Raw genomic sequence first — 24993 nt, forward strand, 5'->3', positions numbered from 1 at the left:
TTTTTGTAAACTGTGTTTTAATCAAAAATGAAGAAACATTAAGCTGAAAATGAAGGAATTATAAAAAGGTAATCTTCATAAATGCATCACAGCACGTGTCCTTAACCTAATTGATTTTCAGAAAAATGCAAACAGTGCCTCGAAGAGGTTGGTATTTGTTTTTATGCATTTAAAGACAGAAAAAGTTAGTTTTTCAGTTCATATACATTTGATTTACACAAACAAAAAGACAAATAAACATTCTAAATGCCAATCACTGGTCAGGGCAAACCAAGGGAAACTGGTTTAATTTTGATCATTAAATAAAATAAAACCCCATAACCACTGATGACCAAAACCACCTGTCCTTTCGTTCTCCTCCCAGTCAGTGTGCCAAGGCTTCTTGCTATCTTGCAATAATAACTGCTGCAGACAGATTTTTCTCCATTATCCAGCTCTGACACAGCAGCTTTAGTTTTATTTACATTTTTAGAATGAAAAGAAATTCAGTTTACCTTCGCTTAAGAAAAAAAGAGAGCAACTAAACAAGCTCTCACTGTAACATAAAACCTTTCAAAATGTTCTCAATTCACTTTAGAAAGATTTCTCTTCTCATATAGAGGCATGTGCCATCTATTCTGTCTATATGTACACAGATTGGTGACAGTATAGAAAGTCAGTCAGTAATTTTCTACCGCTTCTTCTGTAGTGTGTCCCAGGGAAGCTGTTGCCTATCTCTAGCAGTATAGAAAGCGTAACTATGAATATGTAAAGAAGTAAAAGTATTAATAAGTCCTTCATTTTCTTTCTCTAACAACACATTTCGAACCTAGGAGTAACATCAAATCCCCCTTTTAACTTTTACTCACGGAAAAAAAAACTTTTTGCTGTTGCACATCTTATTGAAGTCCTGCTATATTTGCCAAGGGATCTCTTTTGCAGAGGAGTAGCACACTAAACGCTTTCCTCCCGTGCATACGGACAGGGGAGGCTCCACTAATTCCTCCAGCAAGGTTCAACTGTTCTGTCCATTTATTTTGCTCTTTGGCATGCATGTCATTTACATTATGCATATCTGGAGTACCACCCTCGCCCAATCTTTTGCTTTTCATGTGCTCTACTTTGTTTTTTCCTCAGTATTCTTCGATAACAGATGTTAATTATAGTTATTCAGTTTCATATCTTTTCACATATGTCCTGCTTTTATCTAAATGTGCATGTTTAGCAGAATGAGTAAGATTTCCTCACAAATTTTCCTCACAACAAAGCATTAGGGTTTACTACATCAATTCGATGTAATTATACGTGACTGTGTTGATAGCAGTGCTTATTGTGATTACTCAGAAAGCTGGGCAGCCTGTGCCGCATATTACGTGAAGATATGTTCTTTGTTTTCTCTTTTGTGTTTGCCTTTTGTTGCTTTAATGACAAATTAGACACAAAACTGCAAAGCTAAATTCATTTTAACACTTGTTTCTGTCCAAATACGTAGTTTCTGCATTGTCCTTAGAATGGTAATTATTTCCAGCGCTAATTGACACACAACTCTCTGCCACTAGCTCTTTTTCTTTTTAAAAAACATTATAGAAACTTGAAACCATCACCTTTCATTCTTAAGTAATCACCTGTTTACCTAAAACGGTTTGAAATCTTCCTGCTAAACCAACCTCTCGACCAAATGGTGGATATGTCAGCATGTGTTCAGTTGCAATGATTGTAGTGCTTTGGTAAGTCATGTCAGGTCACATTTTCAGGTGAAAGGGCACTGTAAGTATGTTGCATGTGGACCTGGTATCTAAACACAATGTTTAAAACAAAGTTGCAGCGTTAGCTGTTGTGAATCATCGGTTTGACAATGGATTACAGAAAGCAGAGCTCTGTAAAATGTAAAGTTTAAAGTCTAGAAATGATAACAGCTCACAGTATGACCTGGTCTGCGTGTGAACATCTCTATTGCATGAACATGATGTTCTCTGAAACAACGTCCACGTGTGTTTCCGAACTGCTCCAGAGTCATTATAGATTCTTATAGACACAGTGCGGTCATTGACAAACAGATCTGGTTCAGTCTGTGGATAAAAAAAAGTAATGAGCAGTGAGACAGATAGACAAGTGTGAGTGGCTAGCAGAGGGAGAAGGGCAGATTCATCAGGGATGATTGCCTGATGCACACTTCTGGTTTTTTGATGTGAAGACCCTGCTTCGTTACCATGGGGAGAATAATTAGCTTTGGCTGGAAGCAGATGCGAACGAGCGGAAGAGATGAGAATTTTATTATTTAGCTTACTTTATGATACTCAGAATGATGGTTATGGGTGCACTTTCACACATAAACACACACACACTCACAGATTTTCTTAGCTAAACACATGCACACACACACACACACACACACACACACAAACACACACACACACACACACAAAACAAGTCTTACAACCACCTCTTTCTCTTCTATTTATGACCAGGAAATGGGAATAGTGCTGTGTCTGGTTGAGCTGAGTAACACTATTCTGTCACACATGGGCTTGACATCAAACACAAGTGACAAGCCTATCCTATTCCCCTCCACCGACTCATCACCATGTCCCAAAATCACATTATTGTCACTGGGAACCCACTGGAGACGGATGGTGAGTAGGTCTCCTGATTCCTGCCTCTGGCATCTACAGTACGCTTAAAATAGGCAAATAAAGCCATTTGGCAAGAGATGATTTCTTGTCTGTTCAAAAATACACAGAATATATGTGGCACGCCTTCTGCTATTTGGATTCCCATCGAAAGCCTCTTACGACTATATGGTTCCACATGTGCGCATTGAACACTGAGTATGGAAAGTCTTTTATTGCTAACGCCACACGCAACCATGTCATTACCTTTTCATCCTGGCAAGCGGTAAGCAGGAGCTCTAGCCTGGTAAGCTCCGGTGTTACATGGAAGCAGAAAAGCAGGCAGTGGTGTGCCTGTAATAAGCTGTGGCCAGCACAACTGCCAAGGCTAGCTGGGGCAGGGCGAGAAAGGGTGCCCATCCCCTACATGCCCTGCTCTGCCATCTGTCACTGGGCAGGAGCAGTGCCGAGGGAGGAGTCTGAGTCACTCTAGTTGTTGTCACCTAGACAGGCCACCAGGTCTTCCTGCCTCTTTGTACTCCTTTCATGCATTGGCACAATTCGCTGACTTCACTGGCAGCCTTGAGTATCTTGTTTAAATATACATAATTTTACAGTTGTTCAGATGGCTAGAAATTAGTTTTAAAACAAATGGACTGCAATTAACGACTTAAAAGTAGTCAGAAAAGGGATGTTGGATGATATGACAGAGTTCAGGGTAAGGATGTGTAATTATACTGTTTTATTCTTTTATTGTTCCCTCAAAAAATATCATGATAAGAAATTAATAACGCTAACCTGTAATTGCTGGTGTTAGGGTTAGGGTTAGGTTAGGGTTAACCATAAAACTAAGGATGTTGGGATCGTTACTGTTTCTGTTTGAACTATTTCGTACTATTTTTTGCACCATAAGACAATTAATACAGAATGCCTTTATCTGTCACAATGTTAATGGGATGGCAAGAGATCTTGCAATATTAAAATGCCAAACTATGTCTTGTTATAGTTATAGTTATAGATGTGTTTGTTCTGAAGAAACCCTGAAACATGTTTCTTCTGGTTTGAAGTAATATTAATGTCTTGGTCTGGTTCAGCCAGAGTCCTGACTCAAATCTGAATTTGTGGAAAAGGTTAGGGTGATGGAAGAAGGCCTTCCAACCTCAAAAATTTGGAGCTCATAACCAAAGTTTAGTCATTGAAATACCGGTGGAAACATGCAAAAAAACTGGTCAGCAATAATAAGACAGGTTGTATGAAACTTATTTAAAATCCATCAGGGGTGTCAATAATTGTGGCTTTAACTTTAGTTGCTGTTTTAGTCCAGTCTAACATTACGAGTGGATCAGATATGAAGGCGAGTCAGGAAGTAGTTCCTGAGTAGTTGTCCACTTGTGACGAAGCCTTTAGCGCCTTCAAATTGTTTTCATGGTGGCATTGTGGGTACTCAGTAGAAAATTAATGGTGACCGAGTGACAATAAAGATACACATTTATCTCTCTGAAAAAACTGTTAGCTACTAAAGATGCTAAAGTTAAAATCTCAAACAGAGCTTCTTATCAGTGCTAAACTAAAAGGCGGTTCCACTGTTTTTAAGGAATCTGAACTGCACGAGTGCACCTCAGGTTAAAACTTAATCTGATAGTCCTACACTGGAGAAAGACGCTTCAAATCTCAGGTCGAGGTTAAAAACACCTTCATTTCATCTGTGAAAACACAAAAGGCGCAGAGAAAAGAGATTCAATATATACAGCAGCCAAACCTGAATGGAATCATATCTATAAAACAATGTTTGCAATCAGTGAAACCTTTACTTTGCTTGTTAGAACAAATAAAAATTGTATTACTAGTTTTCCCCTAAAGGTTGTTAAAATCTTGTTTTGTTCTCATGAACGGAGTATTGTGTCTCCTTGTGTCATGAGCTGAACCTGTTGTTGATTATACCCTGTTGCCATGATATACCCATTGCTGCTGATATGGCATTAAACATAAACTGCTCCTATTGTCTCATGACCTAGATGTGTTGTCACCTCCTCCCAATGTCCAACTGTTTTGTACTGAGCTGTAAAGTTGTACTACTTAATTTTACGTTAGCAGTGAAGAAACCTTTGTGATAATGAGTAAGTTTTAATTTAGAGCAGTGTTTGTGTTTGGAAGGCTCTGACTGTATGTATGAAACAAAAATTAGAATTAATCATCATTATGATAAATACTACAAAACACCATGATACAATTTTAAGTCCCTACCGCATCTCGCTTACTCGTAACTATTTAGATGTTCTTTGAGTTAGCATTTGATACTGGACAAAGCCTGTTACGTACTGTCATAAAGACAGCTGGTTAGGTCATTTCCTGGTGACGCTACATGAAGGGTGGCTTCAGGAAGAAGAAGATGCACCGAGAGAGCTTGTATGTGCACTTTAATGTAAGCAAGATGAGCTGAGATATTAAGAATTCATTGACATATAAAATCCACATGCTGATGGTGTATCTGTAGAGCACGGATAAAACAACAGATAAAACTACAGAGCGTCTCTGAACTACAACTATAAGAGGGGGAGAAAAAGATTATGCCATTTCAAACTGATGTGTGAATCGTTTTTGCAGCACTTGTGTTACAGAAAGTGATTCTGCGTGTGTTAAACCTTCTGATAGTGAACAATCCATGAAAATAATTCACGTAACTTGGTAAGAAGAAGAGCGTCTTGATATCACGCTGACAAATTGCTGTCTTTACTTAGCAGCGGTTTTATTGTTTTTGTGTTTTTGGAAGCCGCGTGGGAATAAAAAAAGCCCAAAACGACCAAACACCACTGTGACTCTTAAATGCAGCTGCTGATTACTCACTTTGGTGCTTTTTCTTGCCTGTAACCCTCAACATGACACACTTGGAATGTCGACTTGCTGTTTTCCCTGTTAGCTGCTCAGTGCAGGACACACTTGAAGTGGGGTCTGAACTCGACACAGTTGGGGATCACAATAAAAGGCAGGAAGTAAGCGATCTAAAGGAGAGGTTGAACGCTACAGAAGCAGCGATCATATAGTCTTTGTCGTCTGCGGTGAGGAGGGGGAAAAAAACAAGAAAGAGAGGGAGAGAGAGAGTTGCGAGCCACCGTGTGTCTTTGAATGAGGTCAGGGCATCATGGGGAATAATGCATTTCCCTTCTCTTGCGCCAGGCGCTCCTTCCATTACGGCTGGAGAAGAGACATTGTGTCCACACTCTGATTACCACTGATCCATGCTGATGACTCTGTTGGCGGATTATCTCAGTTAGTATCAGCCATCTGTTACTGTGTGTGTGTGTGTGTGTGTGTGTGTGTGTGTGTGTGTGTGTGTGTGTGTGTGTGTGTGTTGATGGGTAAGGAGAAAAAGGGGCAGAACTGAGACACACAGAAGGTTTTATAGTTTGGGGGCTGACACACACAAGCAGACAGACCCTTCCATGGGCACACGTATTGTTTTGTGAAACGGCTGCATGTGTAATCAGGCAACATGCAAACGGCTGATCTAAAGCATCCCTACCAGCATTAAATGCATACACGCTAGCACTCCTTTATGCCATTGTGCCCTCCTTTTAGATGTTCCTGACAAGTGAAGGCTCCTATATGAAGGCCACATGCAATCATAAAAGCGTAGAAGCTGTTTATAGCAACACTATCTCCTGAAGGGCCGCTGCATCCAGCCACTATTAGGTGCATTCGTTGACAGCTGGGTGCTGTGTCGCATTTGCGGACGTGACTGTGAATCCAGCGCTGGAACACATCTTATAAATCATAGTTCAGCCATTAGCATAAATTCAGCCTCTCCTTGCATCTGCGAGGACCTGCTGTTTCTGGCTGCAGCGCTCTGCGTTGATTGGTTGGTGTTCAAGTCAGATTGATTCAGCCGTTCACGGAGATTATGCCGCTCGCCTTATTCCACCACTGTTCTGTGCCGTTAATTACCTATAAAATCAAGCTAATTCCGAAGCTAAATCCATTTTAATTTCTTATAATTAAGTCAGGATTGGATCCTTAAATACCTTGGCGCTCTATTATTGTTGCAATCATTGTTGTGGCTGTGCGTTTGGTGGTACATTGCAGAGCTCAATCTTATTATTGTTATTAGATTTAATTGCTCTAAGTGATCGGTTTGTAGTTGTCAGAGGAAGATAGACTTGCCTCGCAGTCGTTTTTCCCCCCGCTGTCCTTTCCCTCTCCATCTCTCATCCCAGAAAGAGGCCCTTTGAGAGATGGTAAGAGATGAGAGAAGATGAGGGGGAGGGTAGCTCTGCTTTACACCTCTGCAAAGGAGGGATTGCTTTTTTGTTGTTTGTTGGGGGGGGGATCAATTCTGCTCACATCATCACGTTCTGACAAGGCGAGGCATTAAGTGCAGATATTGAGGAACGACAGGAATGGTTTACAGCCAGCGTTTTATCTTCTCTGCTCTTCTTTACTTTTGCCCTTCCTTCTACAACAAAAATCAGAGTGCATTGTCTTGCTTATTCTTTCTTCCTCTCCCCGTTTGTTGGTCTCTTTCTTGTTTCCTTCTCCTCTGAAAAGGTGGGGAATGATCCGCTTCACTTACCAGCTGACACCACATAAGCTTGCTTGTCCTCGGAGACGCGAGCCTTTTGTTTTCATGTGCATTATGATAATTACGAAGGGCCACAGCTCCTCTTCATTTTCATCAAGCTCTTAATGATACTTAGCTTTGTCATCTGGAGCATCCACAGGAAAAAAGTAGAAAAAAGAATCCCCCTTTTTTTAAAATTGCGGAAGAATCTTGTTTTTCTTTTTCAGCCTCAACCTGACATTTAAAAGGTGACGGCAAGAGCAAAAGAGCATAAAGTGTGACAGCCAGTCGTGCAATATTGTGTTGCCGGGGGAAATGTTTTTCTGTAAAATATGACTAAAACTCCTCATCTTCGCTCAGCCAGAAGTGTATCCCAGTAACTAATATGTAACACTTCCTTACTCACAGTAAAGGCTAGTAATCTGGCTTTTTTTGTTTTTTTTACCCACATGCTGTCACCTTTCACAAGAGTCTATTCGGAGGACCTTTGACCTTGCTCATAATTACACCACCACCATCTTTTCCACTGCAGCAGTGGCAGTCATGGCCGCCCAAGTCCGATGGCACACCAGCCTCCTCCCCGCGGACTGCAGCAGGTTTTCTTGTCATCCGCGCCTCCTCTCTCCCTCTCTCTTGTCAGTGTTGCTCCTGGCGAAAGGCTGATACTTGATATTCAGAGGATAGCAGCTTTTGTCTCAGAGATTTAATCAGTGGCTCTGCTCCCACTGCAGAGGGGCGATGGAAGGAGGGAGGGTGTAGGGGTGGCAGGAGAGAGGGAAGGAAGGAGAGATGGAGGCAGAGACTGTTTATGTGTAATGACACAATAACAAAGCCTGCCTGTAAAACACAATCTGCAAACTGTGCTTTTGAAGGGGATTTTCAGCCCTGGATTAGTGTCAGGCAGAGGGATATGGAAAAGGAGAAGAGAGAAAGAGTCAGGTTGATGTGATAGACAGGGGAGGTGATTTTGTGTGTTCAATGGGCGGATGAAATCGGTGTGTGTATTTGCATGCATGTGTTTGTATGTGTGTGTGTAATTTCTTCTTAACTGTTTTGTATTTACTGGGCTCCACAAGTCAGCGGCTGTGTGGGCACTGACACATTGTCCTCTCAGTTGTAAGCAAAAGGGGATTAAAGCTGATAAATATGAGTGAAATATTTTGCTGCCGAATGACCAAAACGCCTCTTGTGAGGGCTTACGCTGTTGGTTGGTTGGTAATAGCTGGTATGGTGACTCTTTGAGACTGTTAATGGAAAGCTGCTGAGTTGGTTAATGCACACATCCTCTAAAAAGCATGTCCATTTGCTTGTAGCTCCAGCTGAAAGGACTCGGAACAATGCAGTCTTTTAAGGCCTCAAAAAGATCTTTTAGGTTGAAAGATGATTTTTTTTTTACTTCATCAGGCAGGTGTTATGAGGGGTTTTATTTCGGTGAAAGGCAGGTGTTGAGATGTTGAGATGAGATGCACAGGTGTGCATGAGTTCTCCATTTGTGCTCTTGCGTATCAGAGAGATGGGGAATGACAAAGAAAGGCGACAAATGTGTTATTTGTCTATTTGAGCTTGAGTTCTTTTCTGACCCGTGTCGCTCCAAACAATCCCACTTCCGCAAACTGGCCTGTCGAGGGAACACCTTCTACACGCTGGCGTTTATATTTTGCATCAAAAGCCCTCCTTTGCTTTGCTGTCCGTTTATCACAGTCCTTAAACATGTCATCCTCCATCGTACCCCATATTCAATCAATAGAGGCTGGGAGCCAGTGAGCATGGCTAAATAGAAATATTGTTCAGGGGAAGTGAGATGTGAAAGGAAAAGTGTCAGGGTGTATTTGTGTGTACGCATGTGCACGTGTGTTCTTGGGCGTGTGGTGTAGGTGTGATGTGACGGTATACATTTGTGTGAGTGTGCGTTTCTGTGGATGTGCTTTGCTATTGTAACTCTGCTGATTGGATTGTGTTTGACAGATATGGAGTCTGGAGAGCGGCTGGCCTCCCCTGCGCCCACCCTGTCTGCTGCTCGCACCTCCTCCCCTGCGGCCTCTTCGTCCTCCTCCTCCTCTTCGTCCTCTTCGTCGTCGCCTGCGCCCCACTCTAAGAGCAGCCTGGCCCCGAGCCCATCAGCACTGGGATCCACCCTCAACACCTCTGGTAAGAACACCCCCCATGCGTCAGTTTTCTATCTTTCAAAAACCCATGTGCACGAATGAGAAAGACCAACACACAATATAAACAGTGTTCACTCATCCATAGGAGGACTTAAAATGTGGTCACCTTCATGTCTTGATAGGATTCAGAATCCTTCTCATTCTTTACCATGAAAAATTAGTTTCCCCCAGTAGTAATTATACAGTTATTTTGCAGTCGGTGTGAATACACCTCTCTCCCAGCTCCGAGGATTTTTTTTGTCCTGACAGCTTGGGTTGCAATTGAAAAGCTGCTGCATTAATGAATCCCAAACAATTAGGGGGCTCTTTTGTGTGAGAAACACACACATGCTTCGCCATGTCTCCTGACAACCTTCAGCTCTCTGGCTCCAGCTGCCTCAGAGTCAGGCTCAGCACGCCACTGTGCACGCGTGTGTGTGTGTGTGTGTGTGTGTGTGTGTGTGTGTGTGTGTGTACATGTGAGATGAAGAGAGTGAGAGAGGGAGTGAAAGAGCTTCTGCCTGCATGATTTAACATTTGTTAGCCACTCAGTGTCTAGTCAGCCCTGTCCGGCCTCCAGCTTCCTTTCTGTGTTATGGTCAAAGCCATTAGGCAAAGAGGTGTGGGTGTGTCTTTGTTTTTGTGTATGTTTGTGCAAATGTGTTTGTATTTCGAGGTGTTATCCCGATATCTCCTCTGTGCTTATGTTTTCTTTCTCTTCATCTCCTAATGTGCTGCTGTTTTTCATATAGACCTGCTTTATATCTGTATAGACGCAACTGCAACACACTTACTGCTGTTGCTCTAAGTAGGAAATATGATCTCCAACATTCTCTGTGATTGTAGTGTGTTTACCCCCTCTCTGTTACAAGTAGAGGAAGTGGGGAAGAGCAAAAGAAAGCCACTTGTGTTGTCATCAGGAACCTCAGTGTTGCCCAAAAAGAAGACGAAACCATTAGGAGCATCTTCCTCTAATGCATTATGCATCCATCTTATCCCTCTGTACTTCTATGTGCGCTCAGATTTTCTAGATAAGCGGTTTTTGGATTTGGATGAAAGGCTTAGAGGCAGAGAGTTGGCTCTAAACTTTTACCTACTTTGTGAGAATCTAGCAAGCCAACCCTTTTTAAAATATTTTTTTGGAAGGCATGTGTGTTGTATAAACACTATCTCAGATATAAAAAAATTATATATGGTTTAGCATTTTTTCTGAAAGGTGCGACCTGCATTAATATTGACTTTGATGCCCCCAGTGCAAACATGGTGATCTTTCATTTTTTTTAAAAAGCATCTAAGAGGTCAATGTTAACTCTAGAGGAGCTGCAGAGATCCACGGCTCAGATTGCTAAAGCGATCAACACAACATCTATTAGTCATGCGCGTCTGAAGTTTGTGTTTATAACGAGACAAAACATGAAAAAGTTACAAATTTCAGAAAGTTTTACAAATAGAAATCTGAAAAACTGTGGCATGCATTAATAATCAGTCCACTTTACTCCTAAATGAAATCCATTTTAACCAGTTGCCTTCTGATCTTCTGCTGTTAAAGAACATTGATGAACAAACAGAATCATGCAGAGCCAAGGAACACACCGGACCAGTCAGGGATAAAATCGTGATGGTTAGATGAGGGTTATGTAATAAAACAATATCCCAAGCTCTAAAAGTCTCATTTTGTAACATGAAAAACTTTAGAAAACTTGAAATGCTATACATGCTTTTGCCTTACACTATGGTTATGGCTGTGTTGTTTTGAAAAAGGTAAAAAACAGTTGAAGTCGATTGTAACTATCTTTATGTATAGAAAAGCATTTTTTAAATTCACAATAGTATGAATATTTCAAGTGCTTTGTGTAAATAGGTAACTTAAATATTGCACTGTGTTTTCTACTGTCATCACAGACATTGATTCAGGTTTCCTTGCATTTTTGCCAGCAACACTTAAGAAAATAGAATCTGAAGAGCACAAAACATGAGCACTGACTCTGTTTGCATGTGTCATTGATGAGGATATCACTTGGAGAATAAGTAAAAGCTGATCAACGCTTGTAGCGCTCTCTCCTTATGGGATCAACTCACGGATGCAATTAACTTAAATCTGTCTGTGGAAATTTGATTGACTGCAACAAACAACAAATTAATCCCCCTTCGGCAGCATCCAAACATGAAAAAAAGCAGGCGGTGCAGTTTGTCAGAGCGGAGGAAGGATTGAAGCGGAATGAAAAACAGGGCGAGGGAGTGAGTGAGAAACAGAGAGACACAGCGTGAGGAAGAGTGAGTAGGTAATCCAAGGTATGTCTTTCCCATGCGTCTCTCCCACTTCAGATTTTTAGATTTAATTATTCGCCTTCTGGAAGCCTGCATTAATATTGAAAAGGCATTTGCAGATGTCACTTTGTGTTGCCTGGAATGAAAGGAGGGGTTGCGAAGGAGGGGGAGAGGTGGGCACCCTAGGCGTAAGTGAACGCCGTGGCCGGAGTCGTTTATCTTCGTATCCATGAGCTGACGCTGGCAAGGCGGGCACATATACATATTCAGCATATTCTAATGACATTCAAAAGGCAGAATTTGCTGTCTCGTGGCAGAGAAAGACCTTGAAGCCAGCACAAAGGGCTGCACTCTCATATGTCACACACCAGGATACTTGCAAGGCCACATAACCACAGACAGTTTGTTCACACCTAAAAATACCCCATGATTCAGTGTATGTTAATTTTAGATTTTATTTTTGAGAAGAGCATTTATAACTGACCCTATTATTATATGCTTGACTGTATTAGATGAGAAAATACTGTGCTCTTGTGTCACTTTGCTCTACATTTCTGTGATGTGTGCACGTGTATAGTAGTTTGACATTTTCATCTGCAGCATTGAGCATAACACTTTGCTTTTCTACAGTCATCACTTTTATCTCTCTCTCTTTTTTTTACTTGTGTATTACCTGCCTTATGCGGCGGCATCAAGCAGGCTCGCACTCTTTTTCTGGAATAGAAATTGAATTTGCATGAAATATGCTCACACCAAATTGCATCTGACTCTGGGAGGAAGTAATACGTGGCAGTCGCTCCTGCCAGAAATGATTGTGCTCAGGAAAACGTTAGACGATGATGATGTTGATGAAGTATTCTTCTGAGCTGGAATTGAATGCCTAAAAAGGTGGAAGGAGGTTATCTTGTTACACCTTATATAGGTGGTTCATTCTTCCTCTCTAAGGTTATCCACTTTGCAACATATACTGACAGATTTTAAGCTAAAGATATGTCAGTACATGAATGCAGTAGGTCTTTTCTGAAACCTGATTGTGATTTAAAGGTGAAAGCTTTTCCATATGCATACAAGCATCAAGCCGATGAATGTGTTTGTTGAGCAGTTGGAAATTAATTGTTTTCCCTTATGCCTGGTTCACATCGCAAGATTTTAAAATTGTCGGTTGATTTTCAAAACCTTAGAGACCCCACACATGATCATAAAAAAATCGTAGATATGACAGGTTTGGTCCTACAGTGTGTGGTGTCCAGACGCACGGCAAGCACAACACACTACACACGAACAGATTTCACTCACAAGCATTCAGATTTCAGACGGGATATCTCACAAACCCTCTGGAGATCAAACATGAGTTCAGAGTAATTCCCCTCCATGTTTTGGTCACCTCGCTTTGTTATTGGCTACAGATCACGTTGAACAGCCTGCATGCTCGTTGGTGCTCGGGGAACACCCCACATGGTGGTATATCGACCCAAGACAACCCAACATGTTAAATATCCCTGATTTGAGGTCGGAGATTGTCCCGGCGTCCTTCCGAGCAGACTAGATCACTCTTAACACACCAGACACAGCAGAAATATCTCATAAGATTATCTTAAGAGCCATCATGATGATCGGGACATGTCGGAAGGGGAAGATCAGGTCAAAAAATAGATGCATAACAATCCTGCCATGTGAACCAGGCATTAGTCAGAGTTCAGTTTTCTTAATTCTTAGACAAATAGATCCTGCATCCCATTCTTAAGTAATGTCAGAAAAGGTGACACCATCAAAAGGTGTTTAAATCAAGCCTTTACATCCTCTCGATTCTTACTTCAAGACCTCAAAGAGGCTATTTGAAGGCAGTGCTCACTGTGAAAATAAAATTAGAAGGTGCTAACAAGTGGACCAGAAGATCTGGTAAGGTTCTGCAGAGTCGATCAATATTAAAACTGTAATTTCTTGGGTGGAAACATTTAAATAGCAAAAGTTCACATCCTGTTTGGAACAACATCAGGTGTTTTATTCAGAATGTCAAGCTGAAACTTCGGCCCCATGAAAAGCTAGTTAATAATACCATCTATGGGCAGCAAAAATGGGTTTTATTGCCAACTCAAATGAAATCAATCAGCATGCTGTTCAAAGTACTTGCAATGCATTAAGTAGAACATTGAAACATTTGAGTTAAAGCCTCATTTTTCATTAACTTCATTGTGCAAGACGTTTTCCGTTTTCTGTGTCTGTTGATGATTAGTAACATTAGTAACATCTCTCAAAACATTGAGAGACTATGTACACCTCTTGCTGTATGAATAGCAGGGTTAGGGTTTAAAACATTGTCTTTCTTTGTTTATGTCTATCTAAGGCCGACTGTTTGGAGGAGTGGTAGAACAGCCCTTCATTGGCTCCACGTTGTCAAGTGCCTTCCCTCTGGTGAACCACCCTGCCTTTGGAGCCCTCTACACTGCCGGGGCAGGCAGGCCCGAGTTTGGAGGCCTGGGCTCCATTGGGATGTCAGCTGCTCTGGCTGCCCACCCACAGTTAGGAGCGCTGACTGGTAATAAGACGACGTTTGAATGCCAGGCAGCAGTTCATGGAAACAAAATTGTACAGCTAATTAACCCTCCTCTCCTGTCAGAGTGGTGGCGAGCTGCTGAAGCCCATGGACGCGGAGCTGCTGCCTTTCTCCCCTCTTTCATTGGCTTCCCTCCTTTCTTCGCCCCCCACATTCAGCCCAATCACAACACTAGTCCTGTTCAGATCAGGACACCTGGCAAGAATAGCCACGACCTGCCTAAAGGTACAGCAGCTTGCTAAAGACCCTTTCATTGATCTGTCTCTCTTCTTCCACACTCTGTCTTCCTCCACAACCTAAATCCACTTTGCCCTATGATGAGATTTTCCCTGTTTCAAGATAGATTTAATGACTTCCACTGCTCACTTAGTCATTCTATTAACTTCTTTCTCTGGCTCTTCCCCTCATGTTCCCTCTCGTAATCTCCGTTTCTTGTGCTCTTTTAATTTCACAGTATCTTTTAATTTATCTTTTATTATGTAAACCACTCATGTTGGGCTTTTGCCTCGTACGGCCAGCACATTTGATGAGATACATGTATAAATCAATATTTTTATTAGCCTCATTTTATTCTGCAGTTAGTTCTAGATATTCAATTATCCCCTTGTTGCCAAAGTTCTTAGAAAAGATGAAGCTGATTAGTAATGCGGCAGATTTTGTGCTTCCAGGGGTGAACGGTGCAGTGAATGGCAGCGGGGTCTGTCCTCCCACCACACAATCAGGGAGCTATTCTGCGAGTCCGAATACTGTTCAGGCATCGACGAAGCCAACCAAAAATTCTGATCCGTCTAATATCCACCGTAGCAGCCCTCAGAGCAATCCAGCGGATTTGGTGGAAAAGATGATTGTGAAACCTAAAGAGAAGGTTAGTGCTCACATCATTTCCTCAGTTCAAAGGGAAATCTTCTGATTTGATGAGGCTGATTCTTACTGTTTTGAATTTAGAAGGCTCGAAGGAAGCCAGCAGGGGCTTCTTTGGCAAGTCACAGCGAGTCCGGCACGTCCTCGGACAGCTCGAGCGACGGCTCTCTCAGCAGTGATCTGGAAGACCTCGCCGAGGAAGACGAGGATGAGGATGACGACGAGGAGGATGATGAAGAAGAGGATAAACAGAGTGAACTTTCAGAGTCTGAGAAACGGATGAAGAAAAAGGCAAAGGTAAAGATGAAAACGCTAAACGTTTGGTGTCCAGTGTGCCGATTTTCACTGAAGTAGCACTGCAAATGTTGGCACAAGTTGGTGTCCCTTTTTATCTAATAGTTGTCTGATTTATGTCCTTCTCAGGTTTCTTTACTAAGCACTGGAACTGGAATGAGTGACAGGCCACTTTCTAGGGAGGTCCAGGTCAAGGACAGCCAAGCTAAGAAGGTGTTCTCCAACCCCCCAACTCTTGTGCCATTACCCTGCTCTGTCTCCCCGCCCACCTTGTCTCAGAACTCACCTCTGGGCCTGCAGAGCTCCAGGACCCGGACTGAGGGGGCACAGCAACATTTCAGTGTGATTCAGTCCACTGGCCTGGCTGCCAACCCGAAGCCTCTTGCACTCCTCACACAGCCTCGTCGGGAGAATTCCCCAACCTCCTCCCCAATAGCTCTCACCACATCTCCAAGAGCTCTCTCCAGCACTGCCTCTCCCAAACCTCCCAAACTGTTGCCCTCCTCCTCTCCTCAACACCTGCCCCTCTCCCTCTGCTCCTCCCCAAAGCCACTCTCCGTCCCCTCTCCTCCCCACTCGACAATCCCGGCATCTACCTCCCCAAAACCTTTTGGTTTGACCTCATCTTTAACGAGCCCGCAGAAGTCCTCGCTGAAGCCACTAAGGCACATCGTGCCCAGCGCAGCCAAATCCAACAAGAAAAAACAACTGGAGGCTTCACTGGCACAGATCAGCGAGTTCAGGCTCAAACAGGTAGGGCCGCTTGATGACTCCTGTTGAATGTCATTTTTCTCCATTTTCACGCAAAGGCACAGCAGCGATCACATTGTGTGTTGGGAGAGGCAATCAAGAGAATTGCAGCTGCACATCCAGCTTTAGTGAACAAAGTTATCTTCAGCAAATTGACTATAATGAAATTATTCACTAAAGCTGAGAATACAGTTAGACCTGCAGCTATAATTATCTCCCTTCATCTCATTACTATCAGATGACCTGCACTTCATTAAACCTTTTAGCCAGTCACTACATTTTTCAAGACAAAACCCAAACAGACATTCACAGGACTGTTACTAGTAACCATACAGGCCTCAAAGGAAAGTACATTTTCAAAAAATCACAGAGAAGACTGCAGTTTCTGGTTGAAACATCCAACTTTTGATTGTTTTGTTCAGAGGACAAATGTAATTGTAAGATATAGTTATATTTTCTTTTTGTAAAATCACTTTTGGTAACTCAAATAATTTTGTAAAATACACGTGACTTAAGTATATTTTTTAATTTACACTTTTTAAGTTGATCAGAGTTTTTCTCAACTATCAATAAGTAATATAGGATTTTCTTTTTCCCTGGAGTATAAATAAGAGACAACTCAGAAGCCCACGTTTTTTAGCCACTGGCCACTGGGCTGGACAAGGACCCATATTTATCTTGGTACCACCCACAGCAAATAGGGCTGTAGGGGAGGGGAAATATCTCCAAAGCTCACTTTTGGACAGTTGCAGCAAAGAGTGTATTCTTGGGGGGTCATGGGGTCTCCATGACAACCATTAGATGCTATTTCGAAGCCAGCTGGTTAGTTGGGTGTCATGATAGGATAACGGCCTCTTCTGTCCAACCTTTACGAACGTAAACATGTTTGGTTTGCTAAACATAACTGGAACCTCATGCTTTGGTTAGATAAAACCAAGATGAAGTTTTTCCTGCGCCCAGGTTGGTTTGGCGTAAAATAAAAGATGAGCATGTGGAAACCTTGCACCCACTTCTAAGTACCTGGAGGCTCTGTGCTGCTCTGTGCCTGCTTCTCTTCTAAACGCCACAGGAACCTTGGTAGATTGCACTGCATCATGAACTATTTAAAATACCAGGAGATTTCAATACAAATCTGGTGGCCTGTAACAGTAAACAGAAAATGTGCGATTATTTAGTCTCTAAGCTAAATGCAAATCCAATACATGTAGCCAAGTCAATCCAGAAATTGGGAAATGTTTTTGTTATCGGCAATTGGTAAAAAGGGGTTGTATAAAGCACTGACCCCAGGGGTAGTAGGCACTAAACTACTTTGTATTCAAATTAAAGGTTGTGTTTTTCAACCCATTTTCAGTATCGACGCTTAAAGATACATTTACCTGACTAATCTTTACCAGGGGTTCAAGTAAATGTGGTCGTCACTGTACATCAGAGGAAGCCTTGCTATGAAATTGTCATGTCTTTCCAACCTGGCGTCTTTCTTCATGTAGTTTGCAAATTCTTCCTGTGCATGTGTGGTTTTTCTCCATTGAACCCTGTCTTACTCTCATACTTCAAAAATGTCACTATTAGGTTAACTGGTCTCTCTAAATTACCCTTAGCTATGAGTTTGTGTGTGCATGGTTGGTTGTCCTGTGTGTCTCTGTGTTGCCCTGTGATGAACTGGCAACCTGTCCAGTGTGTACCCCCCTGTCGTCTAATGACTGCTGGAAATAACCAGCCAAACCAATGGATGGATGGGTAGATGGATGATTAAAGGAAGTTAGTCTTTTCAAATGAAACATTTCTGTGCTTTCGGGAGAACATTTTGTGAACAGGCATTACGTATCAATTTAATGGCATAGGCTTCCATGTGTTGATTACTCACAGGTTTGACTGGATTTTCTTTGCTCACATTTGCTTTTGAGCACCCTGCTGATAAACATGTTATTGGTTTTAGTTGAATCTCTGTTGTATGGCACTTCACACATCTTGTAGTGTTATTTGCAGTTAGTTTAGATGAAATTCTTTTACAATTGACTTTTTTGAACCTTAACCATAAAGATTTCATTTTTCCCAAATGAAAGGCCTATAATCGATTACATAAACGTATTGAGATCTTCTTATTTTGTGAAAATCACTTCTCCTTTTTTGTTTCAGCAGGCAGAGAGGTTTATACTGAGCTAAATTCCCCCTGTGGTTTAAGCACTGTTACTGTATTTCATGGTCTGTGAAATTGATTTGTTTCACTTCATATCACATCCAGTTGAAAGTGCGGCATAAAAATCTAAACCTGCCTTTGCTTAAACACAGACTGAACTAAACTCGTCATCGGTACAAAAAAGGCGAACATGCCCATCTGAATGGATGATAACGAATGTGCGGCTCCTTAAACGCGCAGACAATTACAATTTTAGTAGGATGCACAGTGTCTCTTTTTGCGAACTTGGCTGATAGCAGTGCCTTTGGTTATTGCTTTTATGGGTTTTTTTGTTTCCCAAGAAGAAGCTTAGACACAGTTAACTGTACCAGTGTTCAGCATTGTAGTTTTGTCACCTGCTCAAACAATCCAAAGCAATGTGATCTGACAGCTAGAGCAGCTCTACTTTGTCCCGTTTCTCTTCTAATTTTTTTCTATAACCTCCTTTCGTTCCTCACATTGCGTCCCCCTGCCCCCTTCTGCCTGCCTTTCCCTGATCTCCACCTCCCTTTTTTTCCTCAGACTCTCATTTCCCAAGGGCAGACTTTCCCAGCTGAGCAAAAGAGGCAGCAGCAGGGGCCAAACAACTCTCCAAAAAGGACGTCACTGTCTTCACCGGCATTGCCACCTGTTCCTCCTCCTCCACCCCAGAATAATCACTCCAACCTCTTCCTTTCGAGTGCCCTGCTGGGTCTTCCTGAACCTCATCACCCAAATGGAGTCATCCAAAGCACCACTCAGGACGCACCTTTGGCCCTCATCACCAAACCTCGCAAAGACTCTGCCGCTCAAGGCAAGTCTCCCCAGCCGAACTCGGATGCTGGCTCGATGCCTGTCAACCTGAGCACAGGGGCAAGTAGGACCCAAGCGATTGCCCAGGCAGGTCCTCCGTTGCAGCCTTCAACTACCTCACCCCACGCCACGGGCCATGCATCTAGAAAAAGCAAGACGGCCAAGGTTAAAGGGCAGGCACCAGCGCTGGGACAAGCAGACCCTTTAGCTGCCTGGAAGGGCTTCTCTCAGAATCATCTGGTACAGTCTCTGGTAGATTTGTTTCGAGGAGGAGAATCTGGTGTTGGGATTCCTGGAGTTAGCATCCCTGGGGTTGGAATTCCTGGCATGGGAATCCCGGGGACATGTAACCCCACAGCTGGTCTCCCGGCCAATAAGGAATCTGACGACTCGGGCGATGATGATGATGATGATGAGGATGAAGATGATGACCTTGAAGAGGAAGATGAAGAGGACACAGATGATAGTCTTTCAGGTTGGAATTGTCTTTCTGCACAACAAAATGTCACTTTTCACAACATGAACATGAGCTAGAATTTGCTTATGTTCAGGAATCTGCTAAATTTCCCTTGATTGCCAATGATCGCTGATCAGCAGGTCAAACATTGGAAAATTTTTATTTTTTTCCTATTCATCACATGCATTAAAACTAAGAAAAATTTGAAATTCATCTTTTTTTATCAGTGCCTGTATAATTTTTAACTCTTTTCTTATTGTTTGTCCTGATGTTCCATTTCCAGAGTCTGACAGCAACTCCGATAGCGACATTTCAGGAAAGAAAGTGAAGGAGTTAAAGCTGCTGCCCTCTGGATCATCAAAGGAGACGACTCCTTGCAGGCTTACCAAAGGTCCAGAGCTACTGAACACCTCAACCAACCACACTGCCACCAGCTGCTCCCCGCTTAACCTCCAAGTCATCAAGAGTCCCTCTGTTGCCACCAGCTCCAGTGCCTTCCCCTATCAGAGCTCTGCAGGCTCTTCTTCCTATAGCCTAGCTTCTCCGTTAGGTAATGTCCTCAAAATTTTATTTAAAAAGATCTTTTGCTTTTTTTTCCTTGCTTACATTGCTTTGTTGCAAAGACTTTGTGAGACCAAGCGTGACCATAACATGGCACTCTGAAGGACTGATTTAAAGGTACCGATGGTCAACACTAAAACAACACATGTTCAAAGGATGAATTAAATATATGAAGATGGTCTTCTAGCAGAAACCTGAGTACATTATTAGTCTTAATCAATGAGTTCCAGCTATTTCCTCTGCAGATAAAATACCCATTGCGGTGCTGCATATGGATCTTGATAACGTTTAGCACATGTTCATGCTTTGGGTGTTGTATCGTGGAAGTTGACTTTTATTATGAAAGGAATTCATGACAGAAAGAAAGTTGCCCTTCAAGCTGATTCAATGTCACATACGAAGTATTTCCACATATAGAAATGTAGGGAGAAAACATTTTTACTTAAAGGGATAGTTCAGATTCTTTATAGGGATTTTGTAGAGAGGGTATGACCAGTTTGTGTCTTTCTTGTTGTAGATACACCTTTTAGCATCCTTATTGTGAATTAGATGTAACTGGGAACGTTGGCAGCTTCTTTTATTGATAGTTACTTTGGTGAGATGCAGTTAATATATATTCTGTGATAGGCTTTTCACACAAATTGTCATTGTCACAAGGCCATCAGCGGAAATAACAACAAATTTGTATGTAAATATCTATCCAAAGCAAATATTTAATGTTTTGTATAAAAAAAAAAAAGAGTTTACATAAAACATTGTGACATTTTAGAGGTTGGAGTTGTCTGCTCCCTGCTCAATCCAGCTTCAGCCTCCACGTAAAACTATTTGTACTGTTTAAAATGAAGGGGAGTATCTCATTTAGGTGAGATACTAACTGCTGAAAACCCCTGCATAGCAACACTGTGCGAGACACTGTACAGACTCACTTTGCATAGCCCTAACAACAGCTCTGGAGATACTACCACATGCATAAAGAATGTAAGTGTACTGCCTAATAGGAAATACACTCCCTTAATACTCAGGTGAGTATGAAGAGGGCTTGTTCCTCTTTGCAAGACAGGAAGGAGACAGTTTGTTGTCATGGCTCAACTGCAGCTCTGTAATCCTGTAGGGGCATGCCCAAGAGTCCTGACAAGTTACTTGGCACATCAGCAAGGTTTATTTCCACCACATTCAATGAGAGATTACCCAGATCACAGAAAACAGGACAAAGGTGTAACTAACCAGGAAGCAAGACATTTACAGTCATTCACCTACGCTTTTTGTTCTCAATTGCTTGATCTCCTCTGCAAAAACATCTTTTAGTTGTAGTATTTAACGTTTGGTCCTTTATAAAATTGTATGTGTCATACGACGGTGGTAAAAACAAAAATCAGGTGTCGGCTGGCTTCTCTTTATATGTGAGTTTTCCCTGATGGTTCATACCATCTCTCTACAGGTTTAGGGAAAAGGAAGAGGGTGATGGATGAAAAGGAGTTGATGCTGCCTCTGGAGTTGGGGTACGTACAAGTAGTTCAGAGTCACAAAATATATTAAGTATACGTCCTATTTAGCATCACTCCAAATTGTGCTGCTTTCTTACAAAGTGTGACGTGAAGAGCGAGCTGCATGAACACCTGTTTTCTTTTCCCTCCTAGGTGGCGGAGAGAAGCAAGAATCAAATCGGCGGGTGGACGCCCACAGGGTGAGGTGTCCTACTATGCACCCTGTGGGAAGAAACTAAGGCAGTACCCAGACGTGATGAAGGTACCTTGCTCTCACTGTGCCGCATTTAGTCTCATTAGTGATACACCGGCAAGTTTGTGGGCAAACCCATAACAAAATTGGTTCATAACAAGAAATATAACGGCAATCATTGCTGACAGCATGCTTCAGGATTTAGGTTTTTTTTTTTTTTTGTTTAAATTCATACCTGAATATTCAGCTTGCTCACAGAAATGTTTGTGTATCATTAGTAGAGAACTTTGCCTCTGCTTCAGCTGCTTTCCAGCCCAAATCCCACCCACATACCGCTTTCAATGACCCTAATAGTGAGAGACAGTACTCTTAGATTCACTTCTTGTGCCACTTTATTCACCTCTCCCTGCCGCCGAAACGATTAATGCTTAGTTTCGGGGATGCACAATTTTGCTCCATTTATTCAGTATTCAATTGTGTCTAGTCTTCTGTGTTTGCTTCATTGAAATTTCAAGCATAGCTTTTGTCCAAGCTGCCTCAGAGTGTAGTGCTAAGAAACAAGTCTACGCAGTAATATTCGCTCACTTCTAGTCATTCAGCAGGCAGTAAATGACTAGCAATGCCGCAGATAAATAGAATGGGGGCCAGAATTGTGCATCCCAAGGTCAGATCCATTTTTCTCTCCTGAGAGCTTTTGCTCTTTTTTTTTTGTCCCCTTGCTTTTATAATGATTAGTAGCACTGCACAGACGCACTGTTGCCGTAGACTTCCTCCACTCTAGTGCCTCCCAGTTGCTGTTCAATGTTGCTAATTTCGTTTTTTTTTTCTCCCTGCCTAAACCAACGCCATTATTATTTTCTCTTCTGTAGTATCTATCCAGAAATGGAATAAGTGGCATCACGCGTGATAATTTTAGCTTCAGTGCAAAGATAAGGGTTGGTGACTTCTATGAAGCCAGAGAAGGACCCCAGGTGACTGCCTTTCATCTCTCTCTCTCTGTCCCTGATCCCTGTTCATCTTTTCATCTAGCTCCCGGCAAAGCTTCATGCAGCAGTCACTGTCACTGATAGGAATCAACCTAAAACCTCAGTAGTTCTAGTTCATAGACCTCTCACTGTGCATGGAGAAATGTAATAATCAGCTGACATTACTTCCACAGGTGACCAATGATATATGTTACAGTTCTGTGCAAAAGTCTTCATCCACTCCTCATTTCTTTTGTAGTTTGTTTTGCATCGAATGATACAGACTGTCTTATAATTGTTTGAAACTCTGGAATGATAGGCTTCCTGAGAGTCTTCCTTTGGACACTGAATGATTTTTTTAAAATTCATTTTAGATGCACCAATCAAAGATTTGTGACCAACATCTGATCGGAAAATCCGTTTTGGTCCCAAAACTGGTTTTAGCTGCTTCTGATTTGTCTTTAAGAACTGTAATAGGTGGACAGAAGAATACATTAATCTAACGCTATTCAGTACACGTAGAGTGACATATTTCAAGCCTTTATTTCTTGTAATTTTGATGATTATGACTTACAGATAATGAAAACTTAAAATTCAATGTCTGAGAAAATCTAAATATCTCGAAAGAGTTCATTTTTGGCAACTCATTATGTCAAATCCTAATTGTCAAATTAACTCAAAACACCTGCAAAGGTTTTCTGAGCCTCTGAATGGTGTCTCAGTCTGGGTGAGTAGGTTACACAATCATGGGGATGACTGCTGACTTGACAGGTGTCTATAAGGCAGTCGTTGCTAAAAAAGCTGTTTATAAGCATATCCGAAGAAAGTTGAGTGGAAGGAAAAAGTGTTGTAGGAAAAGGATCTCCAGTAACAGGGATAACCACAGCCTTGAGAGGATTGTCAAGTAATATCCATTCAAGAAATTTCACAGGGAGTGGACAGAGGCTGGAGTCATCCAATCAAGAGCAACTACACACAGAATAATCCTACACATGGGCTACAAATGTCACACATGTCACACCTCCATTTTTGGAGGTGTTTTATTACCTTTTTCTCCTTTCCTATCAGAAACAAAAGTCTTAGTCAAATGACAATATTATTTTATCATATGGTTTAACTCTGCCAGGGTTATAAATAATTTTGGGCTTGAATCTTTTTCAATTTCTTTTTTATGATAGCTAAGTAACACAGCAGGCAATGTTCAAAGGTCTTTAAAAGCCCTGCAGAAAGTCTGCACAGTGATTGATCAACACCAATTGAGTAAAACACAAAAGAAAGTCTGGCGTCATGGAGGCAAAATACAAAGAAAGAAGCTGTGGGTAAAGACTTTGTGCTCATCACTTTGTCTGTCTGTGATGAAATGAGTTAAACGAGAAAGTAGATGTGTTTTATTTGAAGCAGAAATAGAAAAATGGATTTATAGAGTACACTTCTGAGGGAAAGAAAAACAAGTGATAAAATCTAATTGTTTGTTGTTGTTTTTTTAAGGTATAAGAGTATATTATATTTGTCTTTATAAAAAACAACATTCAATGAGTAGTGAGCCTCAGGTTAAAAAAAAATATTTATTAAATGAAGATAAATAGTAATTGGATTTATGTGTTCAGCTCACTTTGCCCTCCCCAAATGTCTCCATCTACACTTTATTTTGTTTTTCACAGGGTTTACAGTGGAGCCTGTTGAAGGAAGAAGAGGTAGTCCCGCGAATTTTGGCAATGGAGGGTCGCAGAGGTCGTCCTCCGAACTCAGAGCGGCAGCTAGGGGGCGATGTTACCAAAACAAGTCGGCGGCGGAAGGGACGGCCCCCCAATGTGGGCGATCCGCTCGTAACCGAAGGGCCCAGCCCCAGTGAGGTCAAACTTCTGCGTAAGCTGGAAGCTCAAGGTTAGAACAGGAAATCGGCCCTGATACGAGTTTGTCATAAATACGCGGGCCTTACTTAACCAGCCGTTAAGCAGGTAGCAGAAGCTGAAAAGTGTTGTCAGTTTTATTTTCTTACTCAGTTTACTAATTTTCTTCATTTTGTGGATATTTGTGATATAAAGTCGCTTGTCAGCCTGTATCAGTAGCATGTTTTATTTATAGATAGATAGATAGATAGATAGATAGATAGATAGATAGATAGATAGATAGATAGATAGATAGATAGATAGATAGATAGATAGATAGATAGATAGATAGATAGATAGATAGATAGATAGAGATAATTGATCTTTGTAGGGCCTTAATAAGAGCTGGAATTCTTCTAATACTTTGATTAATATATCTATAATGGCCAACAAACTTTGAAACAGTTCACCATAACGGGTATAAAGACAGACATGGAATGTCAGAGCAGCGTTTAAGTATTC

The 24993-nt window shown here is 41.7% G+C and overlaps 1 protein-coding gene across 1 annotated transcript in view; it reads left to right on the plus strand.

Annotated features, from left to right (window-relative positions):
* Window positions 1-24993, plus strand: part of baz2ba (bromodomain adjacent to zinc finger domain, 2Ba) — a 73792-nt gene that overhangs the window by 30362 nt on the left and 18437 nt on the right. Inside the window, exons 3-14 of the mRNA XM_047362587.1 lie at window positions 9109-9291; window positions 13900-14091; window positions 14173-14334; window positions 14778-14974; window positions 15055-15267; window positions 15394-16017; window positions 18713-19457; window positions 19723-19989; window positions 21439-21499; window positions 21638-21746; window positions 22547-22648; window positions 24304-24526. Coding sequence (XP_047218543.1) covers window positions 9111-9291; window positions 13900-14091; window positions 14173-14334; window positions 14778-14974; window positions 15055-15267; window positions 15394-16017; window positions 18713-19457; window positions 19723-19989; window positions 21439-21499; window positions 21638-21746; window positions 22547-22648; window positions 24304-24526 — 3076 coding nt within the window. The 5' untranslated portion in view covers window positions 9109-9110. The remainder of the gene's footprint in view (window positions 1-9108; window positions 9292-13899; window positions 14092-14172; window positions 14335-14777; window positions 14975-15054; window positions 15268-15393; window positions 16018-18712; window positions 19458-19722; window positions 19990-21438; window positions 21500-21637; window positions 21747-22546; window positions 22649-24303; window positions 24527-24993) is intronic.

The sequence above is a fragment of the Girardinichthys multiradiatus genome, chromosome 4 (genome assembly GCF_021462225.1).
Source record: "Girardinichthys multiradiatus isolate DD_20200921_A chromosome 4, DD_fGirMul_XY1, whole genome shotgun sequence".
NCBI classification, from domain to species: Eukaryota; Metazoa; Chordata; class Actinopteri; order Cyprinodontiformes; family Goodeidae; genus Girardinichthys; species Girardinichthys multiradiatus.